At 39.6% G+C, this 17,549-nt stretch overlaps 1 protein-coding gene across 3 annotated transcripts in view; it reads right to left on the reverse strand.

The window, feature by feature from the left end:
* Window positions 1–7,364: 7,364 nt before the first annotated feature.
* DNAJC13 (DnaJ heat shock protein family (Hsp40) member C13) overlaps window positions 7,365–17,549 on the reverse strand; it is a 163,967-nt gene continuing 153,782 nt past the window's right edge. For 2 of the 3 annotated variants that reach the window (XM_019962425.2, XM_070770885.1), the window contains 2 exons: window positions 13,689–13,788; window positions 7,365–8,230 (listed from right to left, as the gene is read on the reverse strand). In XM_019962425.2, the coding sequence (XP_019817984.2) occupies window positions 8,124–8,230; window positions 13,689–13,788 (207 nt within the window). In that variant the 3' untranslated portion in view covers window positions 7,365–8,123. Of the gene's footprint in view, window positions 8,231–9,125; window positions 9,235–13,688; window positions 13,789–17,549 lie in introns of all 3 variants that reach the window. The other variant, XR_011561546.1, reaches the window with a different exon arrangement.

Raw genomic sequence — 17,549 nt, forward strand, 5'->3', positions numbered from 1 at the left:
TGGTAGAAAACATCCTTTAGGAGCTTCTTACAAAACATTCATGGGAGGTAAATCTGAGACCTTGTTTATTTGGAAATGTCTTAATTTACACCCCCCACCCCCACCCCCTGCCACATATACACACACACACACTTAACTGGTAGTGTGGCTGGATCTAAAATCCTCAGCTGGGACATCATTTTCCCCTAGCTTTTGAAGGCATCACCTCCTTGTCTTGTAACATTCAGTGTTATCGAGAAATCCAGTGTTATCCTGATTCTTGTTCCTGTCTGAGACATGTTCTCCCCTTCTCCTGCCACACCCTGAAAGCTTATAGAAACTTCCTGTTTCCATGTTGTAAGATTTCACAATGACATGAACGTGTCAGGGTTTATTTTCATCCATTGGGCTGGGCACTGGGAAATTTGACTTGCTGATTATGTTTTCTGCTCATCTTAGCCCACGCTGCTGTAACAAAACAATATATACTGGGTGACTTACACATACTTTATTTCTCACAGTTATGGAAGGTGGAAGTCCAAAATCAAGGCACGAGCAGATTGAGCATCTGCTGAGGGCTGTTTCTGGTTTTCAAATGCTGCTTTCTCGTATGTTCTCATATGGCAGAAAAATCTCAAAAGAGGTCTCTAGGGTCCCTTTAATACGGTGCTAATCCCATTCATGAGAATTCCACTCTAATTCCATCATCTTGAAGCTTAGAATTTCAACATATGAATCAGGTTGGGATGCACAAATTCAGTCCATAATATCTCCCTTAAAAAAGTAGTATCTCTTTCAGGATCTAGAATTTTTGGATAATGAGCCTCCTAGACTGGGCCTCTTGTTTAACTTTCATCTCCTGTTTTTCCATCTTTATCTTTTTACTCTGCTTCTTAAGGAAATTTCCTCAACTTTATCTCTCAGTGTCTTCAATTGTTTTTCATTTCTGCTATTTTAATTTTTTCTTAATCTGTAACACCTGGTTTTAATTCTCTGAAAAAGTATTTTTTTGAAGTGGCATTCTGTTGTTCTGTGGATGCAATGTTTATCTCTGAGGTTATTAACCAACAATAGCTTTCTTCTCCAATGTTTCCTTCTTCCTTCTTCGTCCATTTTCTCCAAACTGCCTTTTTTTCTTTCCAGTTTTGGCCTCTTCCATGCTTCTACTCTCCTGCCTGGAGGTGTACATGTGTCGGTATTCAATGTAATGAGGTCTGACTTCAAAGGTTTTCCACCACACCGAGCTACTCTAGGACACTCTGTCACATGAAGAGTGTGGTATCATCCAGCTCTGTAGCAAATGATGGTTTTTTGCTCTCAACTCAAGAGGTCCATAAATACTCTCAACTCACCTTACTTATTTTAGGGCTAATGAGATAATCTGCCCACCTCTTGCATTTAAAGTCAGAGGATATTATCTACTTCCTGTCTTGGAATGCTGGGACACTAGGGAAGTGTATACTAGGGGCTGTTTGGAGTCCTGTAAAATATTAGTGTGAGGGTAGGGCCTGAGTTTAAATTTCTAAATTTATGCACAACCAAATATTTGTAGAATTACTTCCATATGACCTTTATTTGAAGATAAATGACTCATTTCTTCACTGACTCAAGCTTCATAAACTTTTCCCTGAAACAGAGGTTAAGAACATAGAGTTCCTTTTCTGCTCACAGATACTGCCACATTTGATGGTGCCAGGGAAATGAGGAGAATATTCCTCACAGACATAGGATTTATGTATATAATCACTGAAAAGTAACTGAAAAGTGTCAAAAATTTACACAGAGTAACCAGATAATCATATTATAGAAGCCATACACTTTTTCAATGTTAAAAAATAGAAGCATAAACATGAATTCTTTTTTGTATATATAACTGAAACTTTCCATTAACATTTTTGGGCCTCTATCAGCTCTTATGTCATTTCCCTAAGTTCGGGCTTTGTAAAAATGGTGGAAATGTAGACATCTTTTGTAAGCCAGATGGAAAAACAAACTTTTTAAAATAGTCATCCTACTTCCTGAATGTGTGGAGCCCTGGAGCCCACAATAACCTGGTCCCACTGTTTACTCCCTAAATTTGAAAATTATGGAGAGTCTAGACATGAAGTTCTTTCCTCTAAATGCCAGATGACATACTAGACAACATATGCAGTAAGCATTAGCAAGAGGAAAGTGCGGGTGAGGAGGAGAGTCCTGGATGTTCCCAGTGGAGGAGTCTGATTCATGAAAAAAAGCCCAGTTATTTGTTAGAAACAGGATTAGAATTCTTAGAAGTGATTTAGCACTGGGGTTAGAGAGGGACCGACTTTTCTGGTATATTTAAAAATATGTACCTTCATACATCTTTGCATAGATGGCTTATATTATCTTTTGGGTACTCAGTTGCATTTGACTCTTGGCAACTCCATGGACTGTAGCACACCAAGCTCATCTGTCCATGGGATTTTACAGTTGAGAATACTGGAGTGGGTTGCCACTTTTTCATCCAGGGGATCTTCCCAACCCAGGGATCAAACCCATGTCTCTTGTGTCTCCTGAACTGGCAGGTGGATTCTTTAACACTAGCACCATCTGGGAAGCTCTATATCTTTTATGAGACACTTATTAACTGAAAGTATTAAATATTAAATGAAATATTAATTGACCAGATCAACCTAGGCATTTTAGAGAAGAAATCGATGACCAGCATCAGACTCCGCCTGGTAAGCCAGTGTTTTCTCTTCTCACACCATCTCACTGTCTAGGAGGCTAGCACCATCAAGGAGGTGTTAGTGTTTACATCTATTATCTCGGATCTACAGAAGAGAGACCAGTGTTACTGATCTCCATTTAAAGATGAGCAGTCACTAGGTGAGGGCTAGAATCACTGCCTGGATGGCCCCAAGTCCAGGACCTATGCTGATTCCAAGATAACTTGCTGCCTCTCTTGCTATCAATTAAAGATTGGGTGACACAAAACCACAGTGAGACACAGAATTCAAGACCTAGGTCCGAGGGCATCCAGTAGTGATTCTGATATAACCTGGATACTCGAATTTTAACACATATTTAAGAAAACCAACAAAACAGGGAACACACACTTGGTCCCCGGGGCCACCAGTTACCTCCTTATAACCCAATGTCCATTACAAATTCTAGTGTGTGCTGCAGACCAGCCTTAGCAGTTTGCCTTCCCAACTTCATGACAGGCTGTCAGTTCTTACAAAGGTACTTAAACGGAATCTATACCAAGTGCAATCAATGCTCAGGTGGCTCTTATTCTGATAAGCTCTTGTCCTGCTAATCTATGAGCAAACTCTCCTTTCTGCTACTGCTCCTCCAGTCAGCACCAGTACATCAGTCAGCTCAGACTGCCATAATAAAATACCATGCTGGGTGGCTTAAACAACAGACATTTATTTCTCACAGTTCTAGAGGCTGGGAAGTCTGAGATCAAGGTTCTGGCAAGGTAGGTTTCATCTGAGGCCTTGATGAAAGGCCTCTTCTTGGCTTATAAGCAGCCACCATCTCACTGTATGAGCACATGACTATTTTATTTGCACACAGGGAGAGAGAGCAAGCTCTCTGGTGTCTCTTCTTATTAATCCCATCATGAGGGCTACACCCTCATGACCGCATCTAACCCTAATCACTTGCTGAAGACTACTTCCAAATACACTGGGGCTTTGGGATTCAACATGAGTTTGTAGGGGTGAGGAACAAACATTCAGTTCATAACAATGGCTTCTCAGAAGTCTTCTTCCCTCTCTTCATAAAAGCAGCCTGAGTACACCTGATGGTAAAACTACCCCATACTGTAACAGGAGTTCAGTCCCTTAAAAATACAAATGATTTAACAATTAAGTCATTAGACAGAAAGCACATTCATCCAACTCCTTGTAACCACTATTTTTGATCTCATTTTAAGGGAACTGAAACTCTTGTGTCAAATCTAATCTGCATGTCCCATTTGGTTTTAAAAACTTTGAATGGGTTGCCCAGATTTTAAAGTCCAACTTCATAATGAAATCAGGATTTGATTCAGCACCCTGTGACTGCTCTGCCCTCAGGTGGGCTCAGTGGAGCCGAGCAGAGGCTGCTCCCTGATCAGCAGGACTGCCATCCCTCTGTATCCACCCACTGGACCTTTGCAGGTCAAGGTTTTTCTGGTCTTTTCATATAGAAATGCAAACGAGGCTGGTTGCTGTTGTCCAGGCAGCCCTGCCTGCTAGATGTCAGTTTCCCAGGGAATTCAGGATTCTCTAGCTTTTTCTAATCCACGGACTCCAAACTGAATTCTACATTTACAACGAGACTCATTTGACTGCGTAAACAGTCTGTGTTTTAGTTTTAGGACAGAACTCTTCGTTCAACTTGGTTGTCAGGCATGCTTCTCAATTTGGAAGTGAATTTAAGTCATTCTTGCTTCTTGGACCTTATCTACTGGTAAACAGGCAGCAGACCAACGGAAAAGATGTTTCAGTTTGTAGGAAACAGATGGCCTTGCTGACCAAAGATTATGGCATCTCTGATTCTTCAGCCAAGATAATGACTTTTTAGTTGGCAATTATATAGCAACATAACTACTTAAAAAAAAAAATTACAAATCCCTTTAGGTTGATCTAAAGGTCCTTGAGATTTGTTTTACCCTCTTCCTGATTCCAAGAATGAAAACAATAAGAACTGCTATTGAAACAGCAGCTCAACATTATCACTTGGGTCAGGCCTCACATTTACCAACCTTTTCTCACAGCAGTATTTAATCCTCACAACAGCCCTGGGAAGGATGGGTTGAGGATGATCAGCATTATTTTATAGATAAGGGAATAAGCCCAAGGAAGTCTGCATTCATTGCTTACAGCCCTCAGGCCACTAAAAGGAAAGTTTATATCATATAGGAGGGGGCCTCCAAGGTGGCGCTCACTAGTGGTCAAGAATCCGCCTGCCAGTGCAGCAGATGTAACAGACACGGGTTCAATCCCTGGGTCAGGAAGATGACCTGGAGGAGGGCATGGGCACCCACTCTAGTATTCTTGCCTGAGAAATCCAATGGCGGGCTACAGTCCACGGGGTCACAAAAGTCAGACATGACTGAAGCAACTTAACACACATGCATTCCTAAAAACTCAAGCAGGAAGTTAAATTCCTCGTCAATGGGATGCCAGAAACAGACTGAGGTTATCTGTAATATTTTCTGCAAATTGCTCTTCCCCAAATCCTAATAAAGTTTAGGCATTTAGATACATTTAATCACATAATGGGCAACTTATGCATCAGGAAAGGGACTATAGAATTTCCTGGCTGAAAAGGATTCTTGAGCTGACCATCTAGTGACAATCCTCATTCAGGCTTACAGGTGACATCCAGGAGTGGTCTTCTGCCCATTTCAGTGTTCGTCCCCTGCATTGCTCCTGAGATGGGCTGTGTGTTATTAGTGTCCTTCAGTTTTGCCAGCTCTCACCACCCTCCCCCTCAACAAACATACCAAACTGATCACAGCCTATTGTATTTAAAAGCACAGCTCTCATTTGTGAATCACACTGAGGCCTGCTGTGATGCTATTGCCTCAGCTTGGCACTCAGCACAGGGCTGGAGTGGCTCCTCCCTGGATCTCAGGTTACGTTCTCTTTGGATCCCTATATGCCACCCACACCACAATATCCTACCCCTCCAGATGTTCTATACTTACTTTCCTGTTACCTGGCTCATGCTGTCTTACTTTTTCTTCTCAGGGCAAATCTCCCCATGCATAAACCTCAGATAAAACCTCCACCCACAGAGAGAATAGAGGACAAGGCTGAATTGCATCAGGAGTCTGATCAGCAATTTCCAACTGTGGGAAAATCAACAAGCTAGATGGTCCTGGGGACTTCGACAGACAAGTGATGGGGAAAAGGGATGGAAGGGTAGCCAGATTAACAGACTCAAAGAAATTAAAAAAGAAAAATAGCAAGACCACTCTGGTGTCCAAGGATGTACACGTCGGGTATGAACTAATGAACACAAGGAAGTGTCAGACAAGAGGTCACTTTTGGAGGGAGGGGAGATGATTCTGATGGGGGAACATGATGGGGCTACTGGAAAGGCTGGCAAAGTTCTTCACCTGGCTGGGAGGTCAAAGGTGATTTGCCTTATAATAATTCATTAAACTAATTTTTTCAGTAAGACTTTCTGTACCTGTTTAAGTTTACAATAAAAATGTTTAAAAATGGGGACTTCCCTGGTGGTTTTCACACTCCCAATATAAGGGGCCTGGGTTTGATTCCGGGATGGGGAACTAAGATCCCACATACCTCACAGTACAGCCAAAAAAACCCAAAACAAAACAGTTTAAAAATGAAAAACAAGCAACTTACTCTTCCTAGTCACATATACCTATTTGATATTATGGTTACCTCCAGACAGTGGCTCAGAATAGTGTCAAGTAAAAGTAAGTTTTGATTTCCTACTCTGTTACTTACTAATACTGTGACTTTCAGTAAGTTTGCCTCTGAGCAGTGTTGCCTCTCTGAGCTTTTGTTCTTCACCTGGAAAATGGGAATTATATCAGCAATATAGCTAATATCAAATGAGACTTGCTCTGAGGATTAAATGAAGTTATGCATGTACAACACTTTATAAAATGTTTGGTATAATGCTTAATAAAGATGAGCTGTTAATCAACAACTACATATTTATTTAAATTGACTTTTAAATATTATAATTATCCCACAATATCCATGTTCCTTTAGTATTTAAAGGAAATATATTGTGTTCAATTATGCTCTCTTAAAACACCTACTCAAAACCAGCTGTTAGAATATCTCTCAATGAACATATTTTTATGACAAACTATTGCCTTTTAGAAACAAATCCTAATTATATGTTAAAATATTTACATGGGTGCATTACTCCATAATCTTTAAATCAAGAAATAATAAATCTGATGTACAATTTTCAATGAGTAAGTTATGATAGGAATTAAGTGTCTACTCCAGCTCTTCTTGCACACCAACTCTGTAATAAACTTGGTTCTTATATGTATTTTACATGTTTATATTTTCTTTGTAGTTTGTGATCACCTAAGATGACCTGAATGCTGAAATCTTTATTTGAAACCTCCTCTCCCTCTTTAAATCTCTCCTCTTAAAAATATTGTAGTTAATGTGTCACACACATTAAACTATTTATTAACAGCTTGACCCCTCCTTGAATACTGTGTGAAAAATAAATGAGATGCTGTGCCTGGAAATATAGATGTGCTGAAATATTAATGAAGGGATTTAGGAATGATCAGGTATGTCAATGTAGCTATCTGTATGATATATTGGAAATGTGAGGCAAAGTTTGTGTTTACTACCACTACTAAATCTATCTTAGAAATAAAAATGTAAGGTCTTTAAAGGGAAAAATTAAACTAGAATGGATATCATTAACAAAGCAGTCAATTCCCTTTATTTTTAAAATTTTATGTACACATATGAATGATCTGTATAATGTACATTCAATATAGAAAGCTTTATATATTTGATAATGTATAGAACATTTCACAATTACACTAATCTCTTACATAACATCTTGACATCTGTTTTTAAATTTTTTTGCACAAGCTCCTTTTTCATTCAATTTGGTAAAGCCAGTTATATATATCAACGAGTACTGTGAGCTCTCAGGAGGTTAAATGATTGAGGAGAGGGTACCAGTGAACAGGTGCAAGGACAGAACCTAAAAGTGTTCAACGATGGGCGAACAGCCAGGCAGACTTGAGGCAGGAGAGGGGGATGCCCTTCTGGGGGCTCAGTGACTTTGATTTCCCAACCTCTGTAGACTGCAGTTCAACCCACAGTCACACTAATTCGAAAAAACATTATAAAAACTAGGAAGAAAGCTTTGTCTTTTTGATTCACAGTCTTGTAAACAGATATAAAGGAACAAAATGTGCTTACATACATCAAGAAAAAAAATTCTTGTGTACCCACTTAGGTTGATCCACAGAGTGCTTTCTTACAACGTGATACAATTAGAATCACTGACTTTTTTCCTAAATAAAAATATATTTATAGAAAAAGGAATAACACTGTCATGAATCCAGGAGAAAGGCAGTTAAGAGTTTTCTTCAATGGATCAGCTGGAGGAATGTGGACAGGGCACTGGCCTTTCAGCGTTTATTGTCTCTCATGAAAGTTTCACGTCTGATAGCCAAGGTCACCTGCCTCATGGTCTACAGGAGGCGGCAAGTTGGACATGACTGATGAGGATGTCCCTGCAGTAAGGTAGCCAGCAACTCCAGGTCCTGCAAGAGAAAAAAAGGAAAACCTTCTAAAGAGCAGTCATGTGAGAACACCGACCTTTATGAAAATGTGAGAACCAGGTCAAGCATCCCATCACAAGGACCTGATGCAGTCTTTTAGGATTATCTAAGCATACAACAAAATCTTAACAAACACCTGCAACACCATTTTCATGGTTTGCCTTTACTATATGACAAAGTTAAAAATCATTTCAAAATTTATGCTAGACAGTAACACTGGTGAGGAAACATGGAAAAATTTTCCCTTCTCACATCTGGAAAGTTCATTTAAAAAAAAATCCTGGGCACTGAAAGATATAGCTAATGTCAAATGAGGAAAAAAAAAATGGGAAAGAAACTCTGTACTCGAGTTAGCCCATTCAAAAGTCAGACTTGATGAAATTCACAACAAAAACACTTCCATCTATACTTAAGTTAAACATATTTTCATTTGGTGCACAAAAATGCTACTGTAACAAATAACACCAAATGAACAAGGGTCTCTGAGAAAGATAAGGCAAACTCTGGACACCTAGTCATAGGTCAAAACATGAATGCTATGGAAAAGGTATTAGTATTTTCATTTTATATGTCTTGACTCTTAAGTCTCTAGTGCACAAAAATGCCATTATCCCAGCATTTATTAAGATGTGTCCTATGAGCATATAGCCTTCTAGTTTAACTTAAAACACTGCAGGGACATTTAATTACACCTCAGAATCATTGCACAACTGTACAAAGTATTTGTAAAAGACTCTGTACTATAGCATAATACTACATATTGAGCAATATTTTTAGCTGAAATCATAGGAAACAAAGCAAACGGCTAGGGAACATTGAAGGGTTAGGACTAGAAAGGCAGAGGAAGTGGCATGCATTTAGCAAAATGGTTCTCTACCTGCTTCAGAGAGCTACACAGAAGTTAGCAAGCTGCCTGGTGGAGCGGATCTAAAGTCCGCTCCTGAGGTGAAGGGGGCTGCTGCCAGTGAGAAGGGAAGGAGAGACACCTGAGGGGAAAAAAGAAATATAAGCAGCAAGGGAAGTTGTAAGGAAGTGCAAACAGCAGAGCAGGCTGAAAGGCTAAGGTCTAATAGGGACTGAAGTAGGACAAAAGGGAACAATATAGATTTATCTTTTTTTTTTTTTAACCTCTTGAGCATTTGTACTGAGGATTTGAAGAAAGCAGACACTGTAGCATGTGGTTACACGCAGCCAGAGACAACTCAGCCTGCATGAACTGCCACATGCCACCTGGAATGCCCAGGCACCTGGAACTTTGAACTTAGAAAACTTAAGGATTTTCTGTTTTTTAAGGAATGGTGGGCTTACATCTATCAACCCCTGCTGTCAATTAATCAGGACACCAGGCCTTACATAGACTGCTCAGGAGAGACAGTAGGGAGGACAGGAGACACACCCCCTTGACAGGCAGAGACACATCCCACTGACAGGCAGTTCAGAGCTACAGTGCCACACCATTATATTACTTCCTGCCAACGTTCCACTCTGGACCCTAGGCAGCAGCAAGATTGCTAGGGAATAAACCCTTAAGAATAACCCCCTGAACACTCCAGATTGGTATAGTCCCTGAGCACTTCTGATTGTGGGCTCAACTTTGTTCACATCAAACGAATTGATTATGAGACCAAATCATGAGTGCTAAATATAGAAAACGGACTAAGGATATAGTTCTCAGACTACATGCTGAGGCACTCTGGGGCAAATTCCGGGACACCACTGAATATTTTAAATCTGGAGACACAGTGACATCTGTTGGATACCATATGACTACTCTCAAGTTGTTTGAATGTAACTACTTAATAAAATTAATTACTATTTCTTTTGGTCTAGGGATAAAGAAAAAAAATCACTAAGCTATGAAGGCACTGTGAACTGAGAAAGTTTGGGAACCTCTGGGCTAAAATATAAACTGTGAACGATGGACCCTGAAGGATTATCCAGGGGAGATCAAATTCTAGTGCCACCATTTGCCTCTTTAGGAAAGACAGGTCAATTCCTGATATTTTTTTAAATGAAGTCTGAGATGCTCTCTCCCTCACATCTCTGGCCTCTTCCAGACATGTCTGGTTTCTAGGGGCAGGAAGCTACAGGCTGCTAGGATGGGGCAGTGTTTTCTCCAGAGACTTGTGGGAGCAAAGAGTAGGGTCTAGTAGGGTCTGCCAGAAATGGGGTGCATGGCACACGTGTAAGGCTGCTGGAGTTAAGAGGGAAGAGAAAAGATAAAAATCAACAAAGAATCCCACAGACGGAATTGGCTACCACAATGGAGTAGTGAAAGGAGTGTGGGCTTTGGTGAAAATGAACATGGGATTTTCAGTGGGGAAAATTAAAAAAAAAAGAAAAAGGAAGCCCTGCCTCAGCAGCAGTGCCCTACTATAAACTGACACTGACCTTAGGAAATCTTTCCTAACATGGCTCCCACTGTGTAGTCTTGGACACATATAAAGACAAAAACAAAAGGTAATAAAAAACCCAACTGTGCAAAGATCTAATGAACTAGTCTGATGAGAGGCCCAAGAAACACTCCCTCTCTCCCTTTGACGACCTTAGGAAGCCAAGTTAACTATTCTACCTGCCTCTAATTAAGTAGAATAATTAAGCGTACAGTACAAAGTTCTTCATCTCCAATCCCAGCTCCTAAATCATCTTCGCCTTGGCCTGTTTCTCTTCCTTTCCCTGTTTTTTCTTTCTCTATTGATTTTCTAGGTGAGGAAATTTGAGGATTTTCACTGCTGAAATGCTTGTCAGCACCAAGCTCTTCTAGAACCTAAGAAATGGTTAAGTAACACAGGGCCCTGGACAGTGAGCAGATACAGCTAATCCACACCACAGGAAAAGTTCCACTGAGGCACTTTTGATGAACATTTATCACAAGACATAACAATATGCCAAGCTAGGGAGTTAGTCTCATCTCAATTTATTAACACTGAGTAATCTGGCCTAGAATATTTTAATTTTCATTCCAAACTCTGAGCATGTGACTGAATGACATTTTCTCAGCAGCCACGAAGAAAATCGTAAATGTATTTTTGGTCATTCCAATCTTATTTTGAAATAGTAATTAACTTTATCTCCATCTCCTAAATAAGTCCACATATCAGAAGAAAGGGCTGGCGATGACTTCTGTTCTCATGGTACCTTATTTTATTTGCAAACTGATTAGAGAGGGGCTTGGTACAATCTGAATCTTCTCAAGACTGAAGGCAGGATGGAATAAATTTAAAATTCCAATTCAATACAACATTGTGTACACTCCATGGAGTTTCACATAATGAGATCTGATCATTATTAGAAGTACTTGCCCCTTTTATCAAACAGTGACATGCAACACATCAACAGAAAAGTTCAAACACAAAAAAGAATCGGTAACCCGAGCAATAAATACACATCAGTTCAACCGGCAGTACTTTCACAACAAAAGAACATACCAACTTGATGATGCACTATGAAATGGACAGTTTGGGGGCCAACACAGCTCAGGACTAGTCCAGATTGTCCTATGTTGACTGATGTGACTGCAGGCTTCAGCAATGACCTTCACAATCGACACAGTAACCTGAGGCCCTTTCCAGGGTGGGATTTATACCACCCTCCACTTTGATGGCTTTATTAGAATTTCTGCCCCTTGAGCTGGACCAAGGATGTGAAAAAATTCACAAACCCAAGCCTTTCTCTTCTGCTAAACTTCACTCTCTACAGCTCATCAAAGGTGCTTCTCACAACTCATTCAGAAGCCACCACAAGGATCCCAGTAAAAAGAAAGGCAAGACAGAAATCTATTTAATCCCTGAACTTTTTCTATAATATTAGGAAATGAGGGTGGGGCTGAGGACCCAAATCATTTTGAAAGAAACTCTAGGTCTCTAAAGATAAATCCCTCTCTCTTGTGTATTTTAACCACAGACCACTTGACCCACAGCTGTTAGTACATCAAGGACCACCTGCAGTCTTTTATTCCATCCAGTAAGGTCAATGGATGTGAAGGTCACTCAAGGACAAAAGAATTAGATGATGCCTTCCTAGGGACGCTTATAACCTACATATCTCCCTATTCTTCAAGGTCATATTTTAAGTAAGCTTACTCTGAGCTAGAAAAAAATAAGGCAGATTTTTTAATCATACAATTCTTACATACAAAAAAGGTGGTATTGTGTAAACTTTCTGGGCAGAATTTAAAGAGGTAAAGTTCTTGGGGTGTCTATGAGAACATACTCCTACTTAGAAGCTACAGCTTGAAAGATCTGGAAGAGACTAAGACCGTATTCTAGGTATCTCTCTCCATAGCCAACATAGGGCAGGTGATGGGAAAGTGAGAAGGGAGACCTATGGCCTCTACTCTTATGTACACACATGCACAGCACCACATGTTTGTAAACTCTACAGCTCTGATTATAAATTTTAGTGGATTAATATTGAAGAGGTCACAGTGAGAAAAAAGCAGTAATGTCACAATCAATCCTAAAATTAAAACCATGCAAACTTTCTCCAAAGTCCCTATTTTGGATTAGTCAAGATTTAGTCTTCAGGATTTATAAATTTCTATACTAGCGATAAGGATAATTAAAATAGTCACACTGGTATGAGAAATATTGGGTAGTAATTTTTTCTCTTAATTTACCTACATCATCTCTGGTTAGAGGAGGTTGTAGGGCTGACATTTTAAAAAATACACTATAATTTCAGGCAATGGCAAGAACCACTTAATATTCCTAAGGTTAATTTCAAACTAAAAACTTTAATACCAAAGACTATATTTCATTTTTCAGCATTTAGTAGTTTAATGCTATGACCTTCTTTTTAAACAGAAGCCAATATGAAAATGAGTATTTCAGAATTATTATGTTAAAATAAGTGTGCCAAATGGACAAATATCTGGAGTTTCTTTTGACGCCCAGGCAGCAAAATATCCTTTCCTTTATGGCACCCATATATTTCCTCCCATGAGAATACAAGCCTTAAATATTTAATAAAATTACAGATTAGTCACTGGTAACTTAGAAGAAAAAATATTTGACATGTGAGTGTGCATAGTTGGAACTTCAATCTATTAATCTGACAGAATGGAATAATGCTATCATGTTTCTGATACTGATAATTCTGAGTAAATACTTCTCCACTCTTTATGTACATGTTCAAGATAAACATTTTAATACAGCCATACCCAAAATATAAAGTATGACATCCTGGATTAACTGGGTTAAAAACTGATCAGAGTCCGCTTTGTACTCAGCATACATTCAACACCACAATAGTCCGTATGTTGTCTGGGCTAGAATCAGGGGTCCACTGCACGTCCATGACATCTCCAAGATGGGTAGTTATAATAGGAATCTAGGAAAACTCTCTAAATGCTGTTTTCAATCTAGACAGGGCAAAAGGAAGGTCCATATGGCTACTGCCATATGTCTTAGGAAAGAGAATTGGGTGTGCTTTGGTTTACCTGTGAGGTATCCTGCTGTTTGTGACTCAGAAATAAACAAATCATGTTTCTGATCTTTGAAGGCACTCCAGACTGAAGAACGAGACAGGATTTCATTCACCTAGGGAAGTAAAACAAACTCTTTGAACATAAACCAACTGGATGTTGGTAGATTAGATTAAAAAGAAAAAGCAAACTTCCAAGACAAACCAAAGAGGCCAACTCAGGAAAGGTTCAAAGATGAACCGAGACATTCATCACACACTCTACACCAGGCACATCTCATTAAACCAGACCCAAAGAAATGCCTAAATCAGTCCTCCCTCTAGACTTGAACTCAACTATTCAGACTTATTGGTTTGCATGTAATTTGGGCAGTAAGATATTCATGTGATAGTAACAACTGGCTGACTGTGGTGTGGGCTCATGAAGTATTTCTGAGGAAGCGATTTGGGGACAAAATATTGCAAAATTCAAGCTAAAACTTAAAGCACTCTTTCAAACTATGGATGTGACCTGTTAGAAGGAATCAGTGAACTAAAATAGCCAGGACTGGGTGAATTTAATTCATATGACCATTATATCTACTACTGTGGGCAAGAATCCCCTAGAAGAAATCCTCAGAGTCAACAAAGAGTCTGAAATGCAGTACTTGGGTGAAATTTCAACAACAGAATCTGATCCTGGTTCGTTTCCAAGGCAAAAATATTTAACATCACAGTAATCTAAGTCTATGTTCCAACTGCTGATGCCACAGAAGCTGAAACTTAGTGGTTCTACGAAGACCCAGAATACTTCCTAGAACTACTAACAACACCCCCAAAAAACGTCCTTTTCATCATAAGGGATTGGAATGCAAAAGTAGGAAGTCAAGAGATACCTGGAATAACAGGCAAGTTTGGCCTTGGGGTACAAAATGAAGTAGGGCAAAGGCTAACAGTTTTGTCAAGAGAACATGCTGGCACACCAAACATGCCTTTCCAATAACCCAAGAGATGACTCTACACATGGACATCACTAGATGGTCAATACCAAAATCAGGATGATTATGTTCTTTGCAACCAAGGATGGAGATACTCTATACAGTCAGTCAAAACAAGACCTAGAAGCCACTGTGGTTCAAAGTATCAGTTACTTATTGCAAAATTCAGGCTGAAATTGAGGAAAACCACTAGGCATTCAGGATGCCTAAAGAACTATGAATGGAAGTTCATAACATTGTACAGGAGGCAGTGACCAAAACCATCCCAAAGAAAAAGAAATCCAAGAAGGCAAAATGGTTTTTGGATGAAGCTTCACAAGTCGCTGAAGAAAGGAGAGAAGTGAAAGGCAAAGGAGGAAGGGAAAGATATGCAAACTGAATGCAGAGTTCCAGAGAACAGCAACAAGAGATAAGAAGGCCTTCTTCAATGAACAGTGCAAAGAAATAGAGGGGAAAAAATAGAATGGGAAAGACTAGAGATCTCTTCAAGAAAACTGGAGATATCAAGGGAATATTTCATGCAAGGACGGGCACAATAAAGGACAAAAACAGTAAGGATTTAACAGAAGCAGAAGAGATTAAGAAGAGGTGGCAAGAATACATAGGAGAACTATACAAAAAAAGGTTTTGATGACCCGTATAACCACGATGGTGTGGTCACTCACCTAGAGCCAGACATCCAGGAGCATGAAGTCAAGTGGGCCTTAGGAAGCATTACTATGAACAAAGCTAATGGAGGTGACTGAACTCCAGCTGAGTTATTTAAAATCCTAAAGGTTGATGCTGTTTTAAAGTGTTTTAAAGTGCTGAACTCAGTATGTCTGCAAATTTGGAAAACTCAGCCATGGCCACAGGGATGGAAAAGATCAGTTTTCATTCTAATCCCAAAGAAGGGCAATGCCAAAGAATGTTCACACTACTGTACAACTGTGCTCATCTCACATGCTAGCAAGGTAATGCTCAAAATCCTTCACGCTAGAATTCAGCAGTATGTGAACCAAGAATTTCCAGATATACAAGCTGGGTTTAGAAAAGGCAGAGGTATCAGAGATCAATTTGCCAACATCCATTGGATCATAGAAAAAGCAAGAGAATTCCAAAAAATTCACTTCTGCTTCACTGACTACATGAAAGTCTTTTGACTATGTAGATCAAACTGTATAGATCAAACAAACTGGGAAATGCTTAGATGGGAGTACCAGATCACCATTCCTGCCTCCTGAGAAACCTGTACAGGGGTCAAGAAGCAAGAGTTAGAACCAGACATGGAACAACTGACTGGTTCCAAACTGGGAAAGGAGTATGTCAAGTCTGGATATTGTCACCCTGCTTATTTAACTTATATGGAAAGTACATCATGTGAAATGCCAGGCTGGATGAATCACAAGCTGGAATCAAGATTGTTGGGAGAAATATCAACAACCTCAGATATGCAGATGATACCACTCTAATGGCAGAAAACAAAGAGGAACTAAAGAGCCTCTCACTGCAGATGGTGATTACAGATATGAAATTAAAAGACACTTGCTCCTTGAAAGAAAAACTATGATAAACCTAGACAGCATATTAAAAAGTGGGGACATTACTTTGCTGATAAAGGTCCATCCAGTCAAAGGTATGGTTTTTCCAGTAGTCACATATGGATGTTAGAGTTGGATCATGAAGAAGGCAGAGCGCTAAAAAATTGATGCTTTTGAACTGTGGTGCCAGAGAAGATTCTGGAGAGTTGCTTGGACACAGGGAGATCAAACTAGTCAATCTTAAAGGAAATTAACCCTGAATATTCATTAGAAGGACTGATACTGAAGCTCCAATACTTTCGCCACCTGATGTAAAGAGCCATCTTACTGGAAAAGACTCTGATGCTGGGAAAGACTGAGGGCAGGAGGAGAAGGGGTGGGGGGGAACAAAGGATGAGACGGTTGGATAGCATAACTGACTCAATGGACATGAGTTTGAGCAAACGCCAGGAAATAGTGCAGGACAGAGAAACACGGTGTGCTGCAGCCCATGCGCCTGCAGAGTCGGACACGACTTAGTGACTGAACAAAAATGAACAATCTAGAAAGTAACAGTATATCACATATAAAATGCGCAGTATAAATGACTTGTGTGTAAATGCATACTAAGAGGCAAGACGTTTCTTTCTGGGCAAAAGATTTAAGAAAAAAAAAACAACTTAAGAAATTTCAATGTAGAAGGTATCTTTAAACACATATCAAGGTTCAGATCAAATATTTATGGAGCACTCAAATCATGGGTTCCACAGTGGACACAAAGATGAGAAAGACATTCTCTGTCCCTGAAGTGCCTACAGTCTAGGAAAGGAGATAGATGGTGCCAGATAATACAATGGGAAGCATTAAAGTAGAGATACACATGGGGACCATGAGAGTCCAAAAGACTCTTTCTCCCAACCATGGAGCGAAGCAGTGGTGAAAGTGATTTGTTGTGAATGTGCTGGAGTTTCTACTTTGGAAATTATTGTAATTCTTTCCTTCCCTTGTGAGTGGAAGGTGGTTATCAAGAGTTGCTCCGTTAACTCTCATCAACAGAAATCCAGTGGCAAGTTGAGGGGAGCATGATTGGGGGCACGTGGTACACAGGAATGCCTTTGCTTGGCATTCAGAACACCCACAGGCAAGTTTAATAAACATATAGTTAATGACTGCAATAGCACATGCCATCTCTCTTCTTTATTTTCACCCCAAACAGCTCAAATGATAAGTCTGCTAGAAGAGAAAATGGCATAAAAAATGCTTCTTTAGTTGGAACATACAAACACAGTGGATTCACTAAAGGAAAGCTTTAAGTCAGTTTAAATCTACAGAAGACCATTAGTAAATAGAAATAGTCCAAATACCTATGAACAGATAAATGGGTAAACATGGCATATACAT

Source organism: Bos indicus, chromosome 1 (assembly GCF_029378745.1).
Source record: "Bos indicus isolate NIAB-ARS_2022 breed Sahiwal x Tharparkar chromosome 1, NIAB-ARS_B.indTharparkar_mat_pri_1.0, whole genome shotgun sequence".
Taxonomy (NCBI): Eukaryota; Metazoa; Chordata; class Mammalia; order Artiodactyla; family Bovidae; genus Bos; species Bos indicus.